At 43.7% G+C, this 20,907-nt stretch overlaps 1 protein-coding gene across 1 annotated transcript in view; it reads right to left on the reverse strand.

Annotated features, from left to right (window-relative positions):
- Nucleotides 1-2,730: 2,730 nt before the first annotated feature.
- The window catches only part of LOC137150006 (NACHT, LRR and PYD domains-containing protein 12-like), a 32,713-nt gene continuing 14,536 nt past the window's right edge, over nucleotides 2,731-20,907 (reverse strand). The window contains exons 4-11 of the mRNA XM_067543647.1: nucleotides 18,857-18,943; nucleotides 18,528-18,698; nucleotides 16,410-16,580; nucleotides 15,172-15,342; nucleotides 9,845-10,015; nucleotides 7,233-7,406; nucleotides 6,473-6,643; nucleotides 2,731-2,854 (exon numbers count right to left, since the gene is read on the reverse strand). Of these exons, the coding sequence (XP_067399748.1) occupies nucleotides 2,767-2,854; nucleotides 6,473-6,643; nucleotides 7,233-7,406; nucleotides 9,845-10,015; nucleotides 15,172-15,342; nucleotides 16,410-16,580; nucleotides 18,528-18,698; nucleotides 18,857-18,943 (1,204 nt within the window). The 3' untranslated portion in view covers nucleotides 2,731-2,766. The remainder of the gene's footprint in view (nucleotides 2,855-6,472; nucleotides 6,644-7,232; nucleotides 7,407-9,844; nucleotides 10,016-15,171; nucleotides 15,343-16,409; nucleotides 16,581-18,527; nucleotides 18,699-18,856; nucleotides 18,944-20,907) is intronic.

The raw sequence follows: 20,907 nt of genomic DNA on the forward strand, positions 1-20,907 counted from the left end.
GCAATGAACAGCAGCTGCAGAACTTTCAGGTGCGAAGGCCACGTTCCTGGATCTGTGCGCCGCGCTCACCCCAGCCCTGCCGTGCAGGGACACCAGAATGATAACTGCTCTGACAATTGAGAAGCAAGTGGTGATTGGACTGTGGAAGCTTGCCATGCCCGATTGCTTCTGGTCACTGGGAAACCATTTTGGAGCTGGAAAATCCACAGTGGGGGCTGCTGTCATACAAATGGGTAGAGCTATTAATAGTTTCCAGCTTTGCAGGTCTGTGACTCTTGGTAACATGCAAGACATAGATGGATTTGCAGCAATGGGGTTCCCAAATTGCCATGGTGGGTGATAGATGACACTTATATCCTGTTTGGCACCAGCCCACCTTGTCACAGAATACATCAACAAAAAGGGCAACTTTTCTATGACGATGCACTTCACTTGATATCCATTTTGGCTGGACAGAGAAGGAGCACAGCAGTTACATCTTTAAGAACACAGGACTATTCAGAAAGCTGCAAGCAGGGACATTCTTCCTGACCAGTGGATTACCACGGGCTATGTTGAAATGGCAAGAGTGAGCCTGAGGGAGCCCAGCCTACCCTTTGTTCCTGGAGCCGTGCACTGCCCACCTTGACAACACCAAGAAAAGATTCAACTACTGGCTCATGCAGTGCTGAATGACAGCGGAATGTACTTTTGGTAGATTAAAGGGACACTGGCATTGTGCACTCCCAAGACTGGATCTCAGTGAGAAAAATCTCTCAATAGTTAGAGCTGTCTGTTCTGTGCTACATAATACCTGGGAGGCAAGTCTGCTGCATTTGAACACTCAGACCAAAGGGCTATAAGAAGAGCTCAACATGGAGGTATGCAGCTGAGGGTGGCCATGACAGAGAAAGTCAGTCATAGTATGTGGCATGGGGGGCCTCTGTTCTGCCTGCCCCTGACATTTTGGGGCCTGTTAGGAATTGTGTGGTAACAGTGTAGGCCCAATGATTATAATAGCACTGCATATGTGGGTTTGAGCTTGTTGCAGGTGCACCACTTGGGCAACTAACAGAAAAAACTGGGCATGATCTTCAGCTGGTGTAAACTGGCCTAGCGCTACTGTCCTGGTACAATCAGGGAATAGGGTCACTTCCTGTAAACAATGAAACCAGCCCTCCTCCCCGACAAGACAGGTTGCTGCGTGCTGTTGCCCCAGGTAACATTCAGTATTTTGTTACTGAGTACAGCGCCAGGTCAGCGATGCTTTATATACTATTTGGCTAGCACTGCTCATTTTTGCCCTTAGTTTTTACTGAGTGAATTTTCTATTGCTGTAAAATTGCCAGCAAAACTTGCTTTTATGTAAGACAATAGATTTTGGATGAGGTTTATTGATGCAGTCCCTGATAGGTGTCTTGGAGAGCGAAACTGAGCTCTGAACTCTGGCAAGGTAATACGGTACGGCTTGAACATGAGGATACTGATGGGATTGTGCTACTCCTCCCTCACTCTGCCACAGAAAGATGGGTGAAGGTCATTGCTAGCATGGGGAGAGCCAACTACTGTGAAAGATATGACACCAGCTATGGTGACAATCATAGTCAGAACTTATTAATCTTGTTAGAAGGGTTTAACTATTAAACTTTAAAAAAAATAACTTTATTAATACAAATCCATAAACAAAATAGAATGAGAAAGACAAATAAACAATGACAGAAGAAGATGTTTGCAAAATTAAACTCAGGACAGTCTAAGCTATAGAGATAATCACTAACATAATTTCCCTTAAGACCCCAAAGCAACAGTAGCTGCCCTGCTGATTGTTTTAAAATAAATGAAGCTCTCTGCATTTCAGTCCAGTGTGCATAGTTCACTTTGTCATTAGGTAGAGAGAATAACAGCATGACCATATTTCTTCATAGAGGGCCTGATCCAACTCCCATTGACTTCACTGAAAGTTGAATCAGATGATATATAAATAACCAGTGTCTAAATTAATTTTAAATCTTGAGGACCTTTGGTTTGAACATTACTTTAGTGCAGCAGAGGATGAAGAAAATAGCCTTCAACCATGTAATGCATTGCTTTGCAAACGACAAATCTTCATGAATAAATCTCTTTCTACTGATTCAGAGTAAACGAATAGAAAACACAGAACAACAAAACACATTTGTAACAGCAGGATTGTCTACATTCAATCTCACAAAAGATTTAGGGCTAGCTCAGCACCCAACAGCTCCCTTTTACACACCTACCTGACCAGATTTTCCAAGGTATTTAGTATCTAGCTGCTCCTGTTATTCTTAACAGGAGCTGCAGGGAGCTGAGCTTATTTAAAAATTTATCCCGAACTCACTTAACGCCAGTAAGTGAGAAACAGTCAAGCCCCCAAGATGGCATTAATCTTGATTTTAACTGGAATTGCATGTGATCAGTTTTTCTCGGCATCAGGCTCCCTGTGAGTCCTGCCCCACTACACTGGCTACTCTGCTCATACGGACTGGCTTCATTTTGTATTTATTCCTTTATTTTTAAGTAGCCAGGGATGGGAGCTATGAAGGGACACAGACACTGAACACCATGTTGCCTAACTTTTAGATCCCTAGAAAAATCACAGGAACAAGACTGTGATCCACATAGAATGAATGGGGAGAGTTGAACTCTACTTTTTTTTGGTAAACACACAAGATTGCCATATACTTGCCATATTATCAGTTTTTCCACCCAATGGAAATAATCCTTAACACCCTGATGATTAGTTAACTGCTAAGAAGGGCAACAATATTATAGCTGTATGGCCAGATGAGGTTTCATTGTTTCCACAGCAGTCAGCTCTCTCCTCATTTCTTCATTCATATTGCTACACCGCAATCTGTGGGATGAAAAAAGAAAGAAAGCATTAATTTTATAAGCTACCAAAGGAGCGATCCATCTCCCAACTCAAATGCTCCTAGAATCCACAGTCCCTTTGAAGGGCATCATACCACACACACTATTTCATTCAGAAAGAAAGGCAATGCATATTCATCAACTATGCAAGTGAGGGCATTAAGTTATTTGCACAAATTCTGCAAAATTTCTGAACCTTCATCCTTGAAAGGTATGTAATACTCCATTACATAGTGCTCATTAAATGGCTCTATCTTCTTCTGGCCCCAGCAACTTCTGCAGAGCTTCTGGCCCTTCACCTGACTTTTTCAAGTCTCCGCCCTCACACAATACCACATCAGCATCATGGCTCCTGCTGACCTTCCACAGTCTGAAGCAGGTCCCGAGACTATTAGAGTGGAACAGAAAGAGGTTTATAGAGGGGACTCCTCAGAGACCAGCTGAGGAGTCAGCTATAACACTGAACTCCCAAGTTCTATCAGGTTCTCCCTCTTTTTCTGCCTCACAATGACTTAATCTGGTGTTACAGTTGAAAGTAGACAGAGAAGTAACTAAAAAGATTTTCAAAAAAGCAGAGAGTCAAACTAACAATTCAGAGGGAGAGAGAGAAGCCAGGCTGCTCCCTAAGGCACAGAGGCACATTTCACCCCATGCTGACTCTTTGCAGACTGACTCTCAAGACCCAGATCACACGCTTCCCTACAGAGCAGGGATGCCGGAACTGGGGGTGGGGAGAAGAGGGACCATGACCTGCCCACTTTTTAACATGGGCATAGGTGGAAGGCATGGGGCCACGTTGCCCCCCCAAATACAAGCCTTGGGCAGGCACAGAGTGGCATGAGAAGGGGCTGTGCTTCAAAGTAGGGGGAGGTGATAATCTCCCCCTTCCCGTCGGGCCAGTCTCTTCCTGGTGTGGGGGCTGAGGTGGGCCTTAGCCCCCCCTTGCCATGAGGCCCTGCCCCTCTCAGTGGCCTTGACCCTGTTCCTCCTCTTACCCCTGAGGCCCCACACCCTGGTCAAGCCAGAAGCCAGAGCCAGGCTGTGGTAAGAACTGCCTAGGGAGCCTGGGCCACTGTGGGGAACCCCGGGACCTTCCACCTTGTTTTGGCGTGGGGCCAAGGGGCCCAAGAGAGGTCTGCAGTTTCGCTTAGGCTGGGGGTGCTAGTCAGGGAGAGAAAGTGACATCTGACCCTTGTCCTGTTCCTTTTGATACTGTTTGGCTCAAGCCCAGCAGGAGCTCCTTTCATTCTCCCCCTCTGCTAACATTTCCTGGTACCAACTCCTCCCTCTTCCTCTGGCCAACAAAACCTGTAATATTTTCTTTTAACTTCAGATGCTGAATCCTGTAACCATGCTGGGCTTCTACCTAATAACAGTTGGTCAGTGTGCTTCTCTATTATCTCTCCTTTCACCTCTACCTGATGTGTCACTGGTCCCAATACTTGCTTTACCACACCTTTCCACCACTTCATCCCTCCTCTGTAATTTTGTACCAACATCGTCTGCCCCAGTCAGAAAAACCTGGGAGGTTCAGGCTGTGGGTTTTTCCCTGTTTGCTGTCTTTCATGGAGTGCTCTCAGTAAGTCTGGTCTAGTACATAACTGACATCTTAACAACTCCACTGGAGTCTTCTGAGCGGTAGACTGTGGGGCTGACCTGTATGAGGAACAGGAGATCTTTGCCCCTTTGCTTTGCACATTTCCTACCACTTTTGTCTAATACTTGCTTCTGTGACTGCACAAAACACTCTGCCAATCCACTTCATGCTGTGTGACAGGTAACCGACCTAGCATGTTTCACAGAATTTTGCCATAGAAATGTCTGAAAGTCCTCTGAAATAAATTGTGGATTATTTTCTGAAATGAGCTCCTCAAGTAACCCATAGGTAGCAAACATATTGCAAACCACTTCAGCTGTTTTTCCAGAAGAGGTTGTTGTCATATGCACTACTTCTGGCTAGCGAGAATAAGTATCAGCCACTTTTTGTTTATTTTTTTCTGCAAAGTCGATAAAACCCATTGCCCAAGCTTCATAGCTCCCTTCCATAGGTGACCTTGTGCCTTTTATGGCACGTTTGGATGGCTAGTATAGGAATCACACTGGCTACATTTAATCAGATGTCAAGATTTTCCATTGTTGAACACAGACTGCAGCCATGTTCAGTGCATTGCCAACATTCTTTACCAAGCAATATATTATCTGGATTCCATATTTCATTTCCAATTTATACAGTCAACTTAAAAACTAGGAAAATTGACAAACAAAAAAACCCCCAGAAAATCTTTGTGTACTGTTATTTAAGGTTGCTCTGTTCTGCTTGAACAACAACATTTTCCTCCAGTGCTGAAAAGCTAGCGAATAAAAATAAAATAAACACTTTTGTTTCTCTAATATCAGTATAAAATGTATCAGTTCTTACCTATTACTATCCTCCTTTCACAACACACTTAACACACATGGCTTCATGAACTCCAAAACTCCTTAATTCTGACATTTATACATGAGGGACACATGTTACAGGTTGTTCTTTTTTGCTCAGAGAAGTCTCAAAAGAAAACCGTATCTTAAAAAAAGGTTATGTACTTTGAACATGTGTATTAGAATGCTAATAAGGAATATTGAATGACTATCGATTCAGTAACACCATCTATCCTGTGCACTTAATGAGGCAAAGATCCTGTAAAATATAAAAATAATTTGTAATCACATAATTAAAGGCTGTATCACAATGCCTGCGCAGAATGGGCCTGAATTAACGTTGCACAAGCAACTTCAATTTGGGCATTTCCTAAGCTTTGAGAGCTTAGCTTTTCAGCTTTAATATTCCATTTTTGCCTTGGGGGGTGGTTTTGTAAATGTATCAGTAATAGTACTGGCCCAAAGTCTCCATAGAACTTACCTCCATTTCGGAGTCCATCCTTCGTCATTTTGTTTCATAACATCCTCTTGTACTTGTAGATTTAGAACTTTTAACTGAGTGACATGCTGGATTTACATGGTACTAAACTAGTAATCTGAAATATTGCGAACCAAGGAACATTACAAGAATTTAAAACTGCCTGGCATTTATGTTGAACCAAGCTCGCTCTGTTCCCCATGTCTGTCTTAACGTCACTTGCCAGTGGTGCTAAAATCTGTGAGGGCTGCTGCCTAGAGAGATGGGCAGGCTTGCGCTGAAGAATGAAGAAACTGGTCTGCTTGACAGACAATCCTGATGTGTTTTTTTTCTGTGCGTCTTTCTTTTTCCCTTCCATCTTTCTCCCAGGATTAAATTATCATTATGATGATAAAAGAGAGGAATGAGGGAAGAGGTTTTTTTAAATGATAAAAGGATCCAAGACTCTTGTTCAGTCTCTACCTTTCAGAGTAAAAATAAACAGAGCATGTTTTGATGTTAGAACTTCATGTACTAAAAGTGTATGATCCCACTTTTTGTCTACTTGTTTGATCAACACAGCAATGTGCATCTCTTCTCTTCCCCATGAAGTGTAGTGGTGCTGGTCAAGAGTTGGTAATGCGTACATTGTAATACTACAATCCTAGTAGCGAAAGTTAGAAACATGATAATTTTAAGACATACTAAAAGGAAGCCAGATGTTACCTTATTTTCCTGAGCTTGCAATTTTGGTCTTTCAGTTTTTCACAGAGCAGCTTCACACCTGAATATCCCAGGTTGTTCTCCCCAAGGTCTAGCTCTGTCAGGGTCTGATTTGTACTGAGAACAGTGGAGAGATCGCCACAACAATCAGCTGTAAGATTGCACCAAGAAAATCTACAAGAGGCAAAAATATTGAGAGGGAAATTACTCCTTATTTCTTCCTCCCATTGACATCAATCGGTGTCTAGACAGAGTCTTATTCCTGGATAAAGAGATAAATCACAGGGCTCCAGCAGAAGGCCACATTATAGTAAACAATAAAAGTCCTCTCAGTGGATCCCTTCCCATACGACTTCTTCAGCAAAGGCTGCTCTAATGCTTTCTCCAAAGCAATAGGCAGCTTGCCCTCTCTAAGAGGATGTCTTCACTGATTGCAGCAAAATTGCCGCCGTCAGATCGATTTATCTGGATCGATTGAGAGGCAGTGAAGACCCACTCAATCGATCCGGAAGTCAATTCAATAAAACCACCTCCCCAAAAAGCGTCACACTGCATAAGACTTTCACCACTGGTGCTCCAGCCATTTTTTTTTTAATCTGGCAAAATATGGCCAAACAGCACTGCACTGGTTCTCTCTCCCCTTCCCCATGAACGGTAATGGTGCTAGTCCAGGGTTGATAGATTACAGTACTACAATGCATGCACTATCAGAAATAACTAAAATTATGATGGTATAACTTTAACAAACACAGCTGTTACTGACCTTATTTTCTTAAGTCTGCAGTTTGGATGTTTCAGTCTTTCACAAAGCACCTTCACTCCTGAATCTCCCAGTTGGCGATTCCACTTCAAGTCCAGCTCTGTCAAGATCTGATTCTGACCAAGAGCAGAAGAGAGATCCCCACAACAATCAGCTGTGAGATCACATCTAAACAAACTGCAGGAACCAAAAATATTAAGAGGAAAGTTACTTCTCATTTCTTTCCTGTTCACTGTTTTTATCTCACTGAAGTCAATGGGAGTCTAGAAAGAGTTTATTCATTCTGGGAGTGTAGATTAAATCACATTGCTCTGGTAGGATGATGTAAAGATTGCAAGCACCGTATTAAATTGCTACATAAAATGAAGCATAGGTCTGGAGCACAGTATGTAGTAACACGACACCTTAGGTGGGGGAGAATCAATTCATACATATAAGGCTCAATTTCTCTCTCTCTAAAATGGGGGTAATAATACTTTCCAACCTCATAAGTGTGATATTGGACCTTAAGTGCTATTTATTTATTATTAAATACAAAAAACTACATTGATAGTATTTTTCAGTGTTTTAAAATATCATACAATTCATAGGTCATCAGTTATCCAACATTTAAACTGCTGATTAGGTATACAATAGGTACACTATCTGAGTCTGCTGAGTGCTTCTTTCTGACAGCAAGAGAGCATTTATCAAGGATCATAACTATAGCCACAAAATAAATACATTTTTCCTTAAAGACTAAATTACCTGCTAAAAGTAGGGCTAATATTCTGCATAGATAATCACTCCCCAAGCCAGCAAGATTTGGGTCCACAAGCACTCTAATAGCTAGAAGTTAGACGTCCTGGGCTGACAGACAGGGCCCCCACATTGGGGGGGGGGGGGGGAGAGGAAGGGTACACTTTACCAGGGCCGGGAGGCCCTTGGGGGCCCGGCCCAGGCTGTAACCCCCATGGGTATGTGTGTGGGAGGGGGTTCGTGTTACAAGTTTGTACTGGGCCTAAAAAAATTATGCTTGGGCCCTGCTCAGAGATTGGGAATGTTGCAGAGCAAAAATCTTAGCCCTTAGGAAACCTCTATTGCTCTCTCTAGCAACCTGCTCCAGTGGTCAGAAATTGACAGTCTTGCCATGCTTGAGGATCCAGCTTTCCGTGCAGGCCCCTTGAAGGAGTGAAGGGATATTTTTTCAAAAAGGTCTCCAGATACAGAGTTCTGAGGGCCAGGAAGAGTTGTATGTGTCTCTCTCAGACTATTGAATCAATGTAATAAATGTTGCCTGTATTTCTGTGAGCCAGGGATTGTATGCTTGCTGGTTGGGGAGGTTTACTCAGCAACCTCCAGGAGCGAACATCAGTGGGAGGATAATTATTGCAGACGCTGGGACAGGTAATGCACCACAGTCCCAAAAGGCCTGTTCAAGCAGTCAGGGATAATTGGAGCCTAAGGGAGCCGTAGACCACGACCTTTTCACCTGAATGCAGCACGTTACCAAAGAGCTCCCATAAGCATGACGTGTCCAGCTATGACAGCTTCAGGGAAGCTTTGTGCCACTAGAGCAATACAAACATTAGGCAGAATCCAGGCTCCACTCCTGGCTAGAACATAACATCTCATGCTCTGGTCTTACTCTGCTCAACACCCATCTCTATAGCCCTAATATGTTCTGATGGTTGGAGATACCTCTTTGTTTGTTATTGGCGACAAATCTAAAATTACTTTCTCTAGCTTTCAGTTATTTTGTGTATGAGTTTGTCGAGAATGCCATCACCAGACAGAGTGATTGGAGGGTGGGGAAGAGGGGTTGAAGGCCCAGCAGGCTTGGAGAGATACGGTGACTCTCCTTCAGTCGCAATCTAGCCACACGCGCCACAGGTCCTACCCGTGTTCCTGTGCACACTGGACACTCCTCCTTTGCTCTTTGCACGAAAACTGATCACTTGACCCTGATAATGACTGCACACAGTGAGATACAGACTTCAGCCCATTGACTCAGTGACCTGAGAGGTGTCCATTGGTCCACAGTGATCTCTGATAGGGTGGGGACCAGACCTTTAATGTTTTTAGGTCACGTACTTCATTTGCACCTGGAGTGCAGGATTCCAACTGCACCACTAACCCTAAGGGACAGGTATGAACTGCTGGGGCGTGTGTATGAGGGGAGGGAAAGGGGAACGAGCAGTTCAGTAGAGAAGGGAGGATTGCCAATGAACCAAATTAACAATTTCTCCCCTCCCATCACAAGCTCAGAGCCGAGTGACACAGAGAACTCCTTGCTATAGCACAGAGGTAGACGACTGGGGCAGTGATGGAGTTCAGGGGTTATACAGGGTGAACAGTTTGGGTGACAAAAAAAATTCTAAGAGTGCATGAGAATAATATTTAAAGCCAGGATCAAGGAGTTTCAGATCCAATTCTTCAATTCAGGACCATCTTTTTAAAACGCATGATTTCCAAACAGAGTAACGTCTTACAGGGTGCACCTATGTTGTGGGCCAGTGATTTGTCAAGTGCTGGAGACATTCTCAGCTTTCAGTGTCACTGTGTACGTGAAGGGAGATGGCATTGCACATGACCTGCCAAACTCTTCACATATAGCAAAGCCTGCAAACACTTACCCCAGCATCTGTAGTTTACAATCTGGATGTTTCAGTCCTTCACACAACTGCTTCACTCCTGAATCGCCCAGTTTATTTAAGTTCAGGCTCAGTTCTGTCAAGGTCTGGCTGGTGCTGATAACAGAGGAAAGCACCCCACAACACTTAGCTGTGAGACCACACTTATCTAACCTGCAGGAGAGAGAGAAGCACAGAGAGGACATGGTCACAGCAGTGCAGAGGGGGCATTCATCACATCTGTTTTAAGATGTAAAACTGCCTGCTAGCCCATCTCCCTAACCAATCAGCATTGAGACTAAGAAGAAGCCAGGTTTGGTTGTGTCTGCCCGCTTAAGCCACATCACTGATCCTTCACTCTTGACCAATCAGCATTATGAATGATCCAGATGTCCAAATCTCAAAGTTCTGCCATTGGCCAGTTAAGAAAAAAGTTTGGCGTTTGACTTCCTATCTAAGAACCACTGACCCTAACCCTTTCCATAGACAGCCAAAATTTAGGATGGGTTGATTGCCTTCTCCATGGTTCCTCCCATTCGCCTCCTACCCTCCACCCCACTCATTTCCTCTGGGAGATGTCATTCCATGTCAAGAAAAGTCAGTCACCAAGCTGGCGCAGTGGGAAGAGAAGTATTAGGGTAGTTCTGTGGCGCACCCAAGGCAGATGTTAACGGTAGAAGAAGAGGAGCTTTCCACAGTGAAGTACTAATCTTACTTCCTGAAGATGCCATCAGATAAGTCTTGGCACTTAGGAGGAGCACGTAATACATAGATCATGATTATGTCTCCGCTTTAGTGGCTAGCGCCAGCAACTATAACAGCTTGCTCCTTACTCCAAACTACCCTTTCCATCAGCTCACGTGACAAAGGCTGTACATTTGGTGCTGAAAATTCCAGGTTCAATTCCTGCCAATAACCATAGCATCTGTATGCACGTAATGGTTTGTTAGCTACATCAGCATCAAAAGGAGCAGCAGCCTAATCTAAGAAGCCCATTTAAAAGAATCTTAGTCTTTCATAGTGTTGGGCTAAGGCTTCTATGCAGAACATACCCAAGGACTGCAAGCACAGAGAGTACACATATAAGCACTAACAAGATATCTTTTGTACTGTTCCTGCATGTTATCACATACTCCTCACTGTGCCCCTGCCCTCCGTCACGTATACATGTTCATGCCCCTCATGACGAATCTTCCTTATCTGTTGAGTCCACTTCCCTCTCACCCTCCCCTCCCCATCATATATGGAGTTGTTTTCCCCAAGATGCAGAGAACTGTTTTTGGTGATTAGTTTAAACCAGTTTAGTCGATCTTGATGAGTGAAATGTATTTAAGAAACTGCTGTAACAATTGTACTTTGAAGCTGCTTGTTGAGCTCCCCCCAACACATTGCTAAATAAATTGCTTAGTATTATCTGTGTGGCCGGATTCTCTGGGGAAGAATTTCTTTTGCTCAACAATAGCAAAGAGCCACACAAAGCATCAGACCTTGCTTTCAAAGTATTGACAATCCCATGACAGCAGAAGAATTTTAGACTTAAGGTAAGAAAAATACTTGCCTTAAAATAATAATCCATATTGTTTGTTTAATGAATTCTCACCTTTTCTTCCAATTCTTGGCAGACGCATTTCATCCTGCCTGTGCTGGCAATGGAGGGTGTAATGGTTCCAGAGTGAGCTGTATCTGTGAGCTCTCACTCACACTCCGCCGAGCATCCTTTCCAAGTTACAAGGCCATGCCTTTAACTTCTCTCAGGGGTGGAATCCCATCATTCATCCCACTTCTAGAGTGGGTCACCAGTCCACAGCACGTCTGTTCACCAACCATGTTTCCCAAGCAGATCTAACTGGATTTTGGCCCCTGTTATAGATTTCCTTTCGGGAGCTGTGATCATTATTAAAATGTAGTGACTCTGAACAGTTTGTTTGAAACTAAGTATTATTTATCCATCCATGGGAACATAAACTGGGAGGAAAAGAGTTAAAACTATAAAACCCTATACACCTCTTCCCTAAGCTTGGCATCTCCCTCATGACTGTAGTAGGCCTGACATAGCCTTGATTACTCCTCCGCCCATACATCCTGTTGACTGATGTAGGCCTTGCACTCGCTGTTCTCCTGGGGACCTTACAGACCTTGCGCATCCTCTATCTCAGAGACTCATTTTTATACACTTTCAAGCTCTTAATTTAAGTCTTCCCACCTGGATCCCATGGAGGCTACAAGCTAGGACCTCACTCACCCAGTTCAGATCCCCAAACTGGTGGAGGTGAACTTCAAAGGAATTAACACCTCTATCCTCCATTTGAGTATCAGCAATTGGGGACATCTCCAATCATTGTCTTAGTTACCATTTAGCAAGCAATACAATAACCAAACTCTCACACAGATAAAATTAAAACAGATTTCTCCCATGTACTTCAAACGAGTTGGGTATAGGTGCTCTCTCCCAGCAAATGGCAGAGGCTGCCTCTTGTTGTGACTGTTTCCCATCAAAGTTTTGTGTGCGAGGTGGAATGATCTTCCTCCAGAGATCCTCCTCTCCCCAACATATTAGATTCAGAGCCTAAGGGCTTTGCCCCCAAGACTCATAATTCAACAGCCCCCATTAGCTACCTGGTTACCCCCTGTTAATGAGGGATTTTTCCCTAAAATATACTTTCCAGTGAGCAACCTGGACAACTTTCAAATGTCAAAGTGACAGAGCTACTAACATAACTGTTAGGAGACTTTCAGAGGGGTAGCCATGCTAGTCTGTATACAGCAAAAACAACGAGAGTCCTGTAGCACTTTAAAGACTAACAAATTTAATTTCTGCAGGCATAAGCTTTCGTGGGCTGCAACCCACTTCGTCAGATGCAAGAAACAGAAATCAGATAGAGAGTATATATATATATATATACACATCCAAGGGCAAGGAACAACAATGGGGAGGGGATGTGTTAGCAAAGTCCATTCAGTTAGAGTAGATGAGGCTTATTCACAACCATTCATTAGATGGTGAGAATGTGTGAACAGTGACAATTACTTCTTGTAATGAGAGAACCATTCCAAGTCCCTATTCAGACCCAGTTTGATTGTGTTGTTTGCATATGAGTTCCAGCTCTGCAGTTTCTCGCTGAAATCTGTTTTTGAAATTTTTTTGTAGAAGTATGGCAACTTTCAAGTCACCTACAGAGTGTCCTGGGAGATTGAAGTGCTCTCTGACTGGTTTATGGATGTTACCATTTTTTATGTCTGATTTGTGTCTATTTATTCTTTTGCATAGTGACAGTCTGGTTTGGCCAATGTACATGGCAGAGGGGCATTGCTGGCACATGTTGGCATATATTACATTAGTAGATATGCAGGTGAATGAGCTCCTTATGGTGTGGCTGATGTGGTTAGGACCTGTGATGGTGTCACCAGAGTCAATGTGCGGGCAGAGCTGGCAACAGGGTTTGTTGCAGGGAGAGGTTCCTGGGTTAGTGTTCTTGTTGTATGTTGTACGGTTGTTGGTGAGTATTTCCTTCAGGTTGGGGGGCTGTCTGTAAGCAAGGATAGATCTGCTTCCCATGGCTTGAGCAAGTGAGGGATCATCCGCTAGGATAGGTTATAGATCTTTAATGATGTGTTGGAGAGATTTTATCTGGGGACAGTAGGTGATGACCAGTGGTGTTCTTTGTTTTCTTTGTTGGGTCTGTCCTGTAGTAGGTGAATTCTGGGTACCCGCCTGGCTCTGTCAATTTGTTTCTTCATCTCTCCAGATGGGTATTGTAGTTTTAAGAATGTTTTATGGAGATCCTGTAGGTGTTTGTCTCTGTCGGAGGGATTGGAGCAAATCCGGTTGTATCTTAGGGCTTGGCTGTAGACAATGGATCGTGTAATGTGTCCAGGGTGGAAACTGTAGGCATGAAGATATGTATTGCGATCAGTTGGTTTTCGGTATAGGGTGTTATTAATGTGACCATCCTTTATTTGTTTTGTAGTGTCCAGGAAGTGGATTTCTTGTGTGGAGTGGTCCAGGCTGAGGTTGATGGTGGGGTGGAAATTATTGAAATCCTGGTGGAATTCTTCGAGGGACTCTTTCCCATGGGTCCAGATGATGAAAATGTCATCAATGTAGCGTAGGTAAAGAAGAGGTGCTTGGGGATGAGTTTTGAGGAAGCAGTGTTCTAGGTCAGCCATAAAAATGTTGGCATACTGTGGGGCCATGTGTGTGCCCATAGCTGTGCCACTGACTTGAAGGTATAGATTGGCTCCAAATCTGAAGTAGTTGTCAGTCAGGACAAAGTCACAAAGTTCAGCTACCAGGTGTGCCATATCATCATCATCAGGGAAAATGTTCCTGATGGCTTGTAGTCCATCTTTGTGTGGAATGTTGGTGTAGAGAACTGCTACATCCATAGTGGCTAGGATGGTGTTTTCTGGGAGATCACCGATGGATTGTAATTTTCTCAGGAAGTCAGTGGTATCACGAAGATAGCTAGGAGTGATGGTGGCATAGGGCCTGAGGAGAGAGTCCACATAGCCTGACCGTCCTGCTGTGAGAGTGCCAATGCCTGAGATGATGGGGCATCCAGGATTCCAAGGTTTGTGGATCTTGGGTAGCAGATAGAATAACCCTGGTCAGGGTTCAGGGGTGTGTGTGTGTGTGTAGATTTGTTGTTCCTTATCCTTCCATGTATATATACCCACTATCTGATTTCTATTTCTTGCATCTGACGAAGTGGGTTGCAGCCCATGAAAGCTTATGCCTGCAGAAATTAAATTTGTTAGTCTTTAAAGTGCTACAGAACTCTCGTTGTTAGGAGACCATTCCACAGGCTAACTGAATGTGTCAGGGCATCACTGCTCCAAAGCAAACATCTTTCAGTCAGATATGGTCTCCCTCCTCATGCCCTTATGAGTGATTTACTCATTCTCTTCCCCCACCCTTCCCACTCTGAATGGGACAAGGCAGACTCCCTGCAAGTCAGTGGGGAAGGAGAGAAGTGGAACCATCAAGCAACTGATCACCTCAGAAGGGGAAGGGAGCTGCTGCATCTCCTTCCACCCTGCTCAATGAGGCGCCAGTGATCTGTAGCTCTCCTTCCTAAAGAGGCTACAGGATGGTGAGTTTGCATTGAGGAAGAAAATCCGAAGCTCACTGGCCCATCCAATAGGTAAAAGGGTAGGAAAGCAGATGCAGCCATGCATCTTCCAAGCACAAGTGACAGATTATTGACAGATGACTCTTAGCTACACATACCCACACCTAAAGGGTGTCCTTCATATAAGGTACCTGGCAACACACACCAGCCACACAACCTGTCAATTTCTTCACATAAAGGACATGTGAAAATTCTTACCACAGTTTCTGCAGTTTGCAGTCAGGATGTTTCAGTCCCGTACACAGCCGCCTCACACCAGAATCGCCCAGTTCATTTAAATTCAGGTTAACCTCCACCAGGGTCCTTCTGGTACTGAGAACAGAGGAGAGCTCCCCACAGCAATCATCTGTAAGTTCGCAACCCCACAATCTGCAGGAGACAGAGAAAGATGGAAAATAACTAACTCCATCTGTCCTGTCAACATCTCTGAGCATCTGGAGAAGTACTTTTCACAGGCAATGACATGACAGTGCTGTGGTACTGGGACATTTGAAAATTCTTAGACTAAGTCTATGCTATGGGGCTGGGGGTGTGATTCCCAGCTTGTGCAGATGTACCCATGCTAGGTCGAGCTAGCACACTAAAATTAATGTAACTGTGGTAGCACAGTCAGCGATGGCACGGGCTAGCTGCTCCAAGTACATAGGCACAGTATATATATATATATAGAAGACTTATTCATCCTCCAATTCACTCATTTCTCTGCATAAATCATCCATGTAATCCACCCATCAGAAAACAATAACTTCCTAATTAACTATCCTAAAGTCCCCTATCCCCTCAGTGTTTGTACAGCACCTAGCACAATGCAGTTGGTTTTGGTACAAAACTAGGGCTCCTAAGTGCTATGGTACTATTAATACTAATGAGGGAAAGCCTAAGAAAAGAGAGTCTTACGGCATGCTCTGGAAAATCACTAAACCTGAATTGTCAGACCTAAGCGGGCAGGAGAGCATGTTCAAGAATAAAGGGCTCTTCATAAAAGACACTAGATCCCTTCCTTTTAAACCAACTTAGTTGAAATGCCTCCACTGACTGCAACTGTAGTGGTATTACACAGGGAGAGAGATCATCTCTCTCGGAGCCATGTCCTAAAAGCATCTACTTTTCAGCATCTTTCTTGGTGTTCAGACAGTGCCCAGTGCAGTGGGGCTCTACTGAGCACCTCCAAGTGCTCTTGTCACACAAATATGAAAAAGTTAAGCACAACACCAGTATGACACTTATAGAGCCACAGAAAGTTAGGGCTGGAAGGGACCTCAAGAGGTCATCTAGTCGATCCCACTGTGCTGAGGCAGGATTAAGTCAACCTAGACCACCCCTGACAAGTGTTTGTGTTACCTGCTCCTAAAAACCTCCTGTGACAAGTATTCCACAATCTTCCCAAATAACTTGTTATAGCAGACTCAAACTAAAGAAAACCAGCTGTTACTTACACTATTTTTTGCAATCTGCTATTTTGAGATTTTAGCCCTTCACACAGCAGTTTCACTCCTGAATCTCCCAGTCTATTCCACTTCAGCTCCAATTCTGAGAGGGTCTGGCTGGTATGGAGCACGTGGAAGAGAGAGCCACAACAAGCAGTTGTGAGACCACAACTCTCCAACCTGCAAAAGCCAAAGATAAACAGAAGAAAATTATTTATTTCTGCCCCATTCATTGTGTTTCGCTCACTAAGGTCAAGAAGCATCTAGAAAGATTTTTATTATGATTATTCTGTAAGGTTAGAGTTTAGTGATGGTGCCTGTGTGATTGAAGTATATGGTGTGGTCTGTTTTGGGAGCTGTGCGCTGAGTCTAGAAGCCTGCTAGGTGAGCCTGAGAGCTTCCTAAAAGGCTCCAGGCGACTATCCTTTGATCCCTAATACTTTTAGGGATCCCTTGATGAGGGGCGGGGCTACCTCAGGGAGAACAGGGTTTTAAAAAGCCAGCTTCTAAGTGACCAGAGATGCTAGAGAACAGGAGCAGCCAAACAGGGGAGGTTTGTGAGGGAGCGCGAGAGCCAGATACACCTTGCATACATACTCTAAATTAAGTCAATAAATGCCCCTCAGAAAACAAACTAAAAAACAGACAAAAATCACTTGCAAGAATAAAACCAATGCAGGCAGTGGTCCAGCAGCAGAGTGGGGGCTATCCACTTTATTTCACGGAATGCAGCATGTATGATTACCTGCCTTGTGGCCATTCATGGCCCTCAGAGAGGGAGTACAGGCTCATGAGACCAGAGTGGCTGAACTGGCGGGGCTAAGTGAGGCAGAGAGGTACATAGATGGGACTTTCATGGATATAGTTTAGGTCCCACTCCCAGTCTGACAGCCTCTGTGCTGTTGAGGAGCACGAAAGTCTCAGGGAAGGAGAACATCAAGCTGGAGCAGAGAGAAACGATTCTGTAGCTGGGACCCTCCTTCCAGAAGATGTCACAGTATCCTCTCGCACTGAGGATAATCAAATTCTCTCCAGCAAAAGAGTGAGCTTTCCAGTTTAGGACTGTAGGGTTTCTACATAGCGAAAGTCCTATTGCTCCTTTTCAGGAACTCCATACAAGAGGTTTGCTGGGATCTGCAACCCATTTTCATCCACAAGAAGCGCTGAGGTACATTTAATACTCTCATTGACAGCTGTTCCATAAGCCACCAAAAAGAATAGGATTTGCTGGTCTCAGTCCTTTTGGGGCTGTTCTACAAGGTAGCCAACTGAACTCCAGAATCCTACTGAGCCTTTCTACAATCCCATTAGAGCGTAGGTGGGCTGGAATGGGGTGAGTTTTGTGGATCCTTTGGATCCCACAAATTTGCGGAAATACTTTGGATTCAAAATGTCTCCCTTGATCGATGTGCAATTCACCCAGGGCCCCAATTTCAGTGAAGAATTCATTCACTAGCACCCCAGCTAGTGTCACAACCTCTTGATTTCTTATTAGGGGCAGCTTCAGGACATGGACTAATTCACAAAATAGCTACCAGCAAATCTTGATTGCCAGTCTGTCTCAGGCACAAAGGCCCCAGGGCATCCACAGCAATGCACTACATAGGCACATGTACAAGTTACGGTAGCACTGGGGCTCTCCATGTCTGCTGGGGCCTTTCTGTCCAATAGAAGCATCACATTTCCTGCACCAATTGTCTACATCCTCCCTGCATTTTACCCAAGAGAAAGTCTCTCAGCTCTGCTAAGATTTTTAGAACCCTCAAATCCCCAGCAGTTATAAAATTATGACATAACCTCAGCAGCTCAATTTTCAATGGATTTGGTACAACCAGCTATTACCTGTACCCATCACCTATTGACTTTTCCCCATCTCCCACACATTATTACATCTTTAATCTCCAAGTTTCCCCACTGTGACCAGAAAGCTTTCAACTGTGGTGTGCTGAGGGAGCACTACCTTCCAAGGTGCCTGCGATTGCCAGTGGATTTTTCAAACCTTCCAGGATGTACACACAATGTGAACTACTGCCGTTAAGTGCTAGAGACAAACTTGGCTTTCAACTTCCCCATAAGGAAGATGGCTGCACCCCCTGGTGGGATATGCACACACTTGTGGGTACTTACCTGAGAGTTTGCAGTGCACAGTTTGGATGTTTTAGTCCCTTACACAGGTCTTCCACTCCTGCGCTTCCCTGGTCATTATAACTCAGGTCCAGCTCTCTCAGGGTCTGATTAATGCTGAGAGCAGAGGAGAGATCTCTACAACAAGCAACTGTGAGACTGCACTTCTCTAACCTGAAAAAGAATGGAGCAAAGATAGAACCTACGTTATGGCTGTTCTAACAAGTGGTCTTCCTGGTAGGCCCACTCACTAACCAATCAGCATCTACCTGTTACTCAATTTCTGGGAAAATACAAGTAAAGATGATTTAAAAAAGGGGTAAGTTTCTTACTTCAATTTCTTTAATCTACAGTTTGGATCCTTCAGTGCTTGACATAGCAAGTAGATAGATGAATTATTTGGCTCAGCCTGTTCTGTCCTAGGGAAAAAAAATGGAAAATAGTTTTTTAATTTTTTCCTGAACATGGTTTCCTGAATGGGGCATCTCTATGAGATATATAGATTTGGCTATATTTGCAGTTCATTGCAAGTCCCCCTGAACAAACATCTATTTAGCTTAGAAAGATGTATTTTCAATATGCATAGTCAACTTGTACTACCCGTTCTAAGTGCAACCAGGTTATTGTTTTGTATTTGCAGTACTGTGATTATTTAGACATTTACATGCTTCATAAGGCATTCATGCAAGTAGTGGGCTGTGCAAAAATCATATGTTTTGGGGCTGATGAATAAGGGCCTGGTTCTCACGGATGCTGAACATCCATAAGTTCTGTTGACATCAACTGTAATAAAAATATTTCTCAAAGTATGTGGAACAATAACCCCCCCTACACACATGCAACTGAAGTACATGAATTATTTTCTCACTCTAATACTTTGTGCTTCCTGCATTTATTTAATTCCAGCATTCTGCCTTTTTGCATTTATTTAACATACTTAGAAGTATACTAGCCAGCTCTGTACAGTTTAATTTTGTTTAGCATGTGTGCTAAATGCATAAGACTATTTTCCTCTGCATAAAATATATTTATAATTATTTTTGTAAGGTTTAATTAAATAAAAGAAAAAGATAGCATCTTTCAAAATGTCTGAATGGTGCTATAAATGCACACCAGCCAATAAGTGATACCAGAGGGCTTAGCAGGGTAGGAAAGAGTTGGGGGGACTTCTGGATCCACATGACCACGTCACTGGACAAAAAGGGGCTGGGGATAAAGCAATATTGCTGCAATTTGGAGCAATATTGGAGGGGTGAGGTCACTTGTAAAAAATACATGGTGATGGAGAGAACAGTATTATTATTTGTGAGACACCTGCAACAGTGAGTCAATACTTAAAATCTTTCAGTAGGATCAAGTCCTGTTAAAAGACAGGATTCTCAGGCAAACATTGCCAATATTTTACATCCCAATATTTAAAAGTGCATTGTGATTGTTTTTTAAGCTAGCTTTAGCACTGAAACAGCTAGGAGCTGAAAACTGAAACAAGGCAAGAAAATACACCACACTAAAGAGAAACACCTTTCCATGAAGGTAGGCTTTGATTGAATAGTCAATGAGTCAGCTTTTGATCCATGTCATATGACAGAGCTAGAGAATCACAGAAAGAATTACTTTCTTTTCACATCAAAAAAGGAGAAAGAAAACAATATTATCCCCACAGCTACTGTCTTTTTCTGCTTCACTGTAGGTGTTCGCCTGGAACTTCCTCAGGTTCTCTGTGGCCTGGCTTCCTGTTACAGATTTAAAGAAACACCACACACACATATACTCACACACTCTCTAAAGCAGAGGTTCTCAAACTGGGGGTTGGGACCCCTCAAGGGGTCACGAGATTATTATGGGGGGAGGGAGGGGGTTGCAAGCCAGCAGTTTCCACACATGTTGTGACTGCGCCTGTCAGCCCTGTGCATGGCTGACAGCCAGAGCCCTTCAGATATGGGTGGCCGGAGAACAGTGGCTGCTGGCCACGTGCTCTGAGGGCAGTTCCAGCAGCAGTGCAGAAGTAAGGGTACTATGGCATGGGTGGCCTGGCACGGAGGCGTTTATCACTTTTTTGGGTGTGGGTGCTCATAGCCTGAAATATTTTCAAAGGGAGTCCCAGAAAAAAAGGTTTGAGAACCCCTGCTCTAAAGCATTGTTAATTGGTTTTAGATCTTTGTAGTCTTGGAAAATTGGTATATTTTGGCAGAAAGTAATACTTCTGTTGCCGCCACCACCACCATGCCCTGACTTAGTCTGTTCTCGGGTTTTTGTTTGTATTGGAAGAAAATATACTTATATATTCTGATAAAGTTTTTGGTGTGAAAATATACAATGCTATATGTACATTTAATATCAAAGCTTTATATCAGATACTATAGTTATGGGTGGAAGGAACTAA

Source organism: Emydura macquarii, unplaced genomic scaffold, assembly GCF_026122565.2.
Source record: "Emydura macquarii macquarii isolate MOO-44397 ecotype Brisbane River unplaced genomic scaffold, CSIRO-AGI_Emac_v2 contig_960, whole genome shotgun sequence".
Classification (NCBI taxonomy): domain Eukaryota; kingdom Metazoa; phylum Chordata; order Testudines; family Chelidae; genus Emydura; species Emydura macquarii.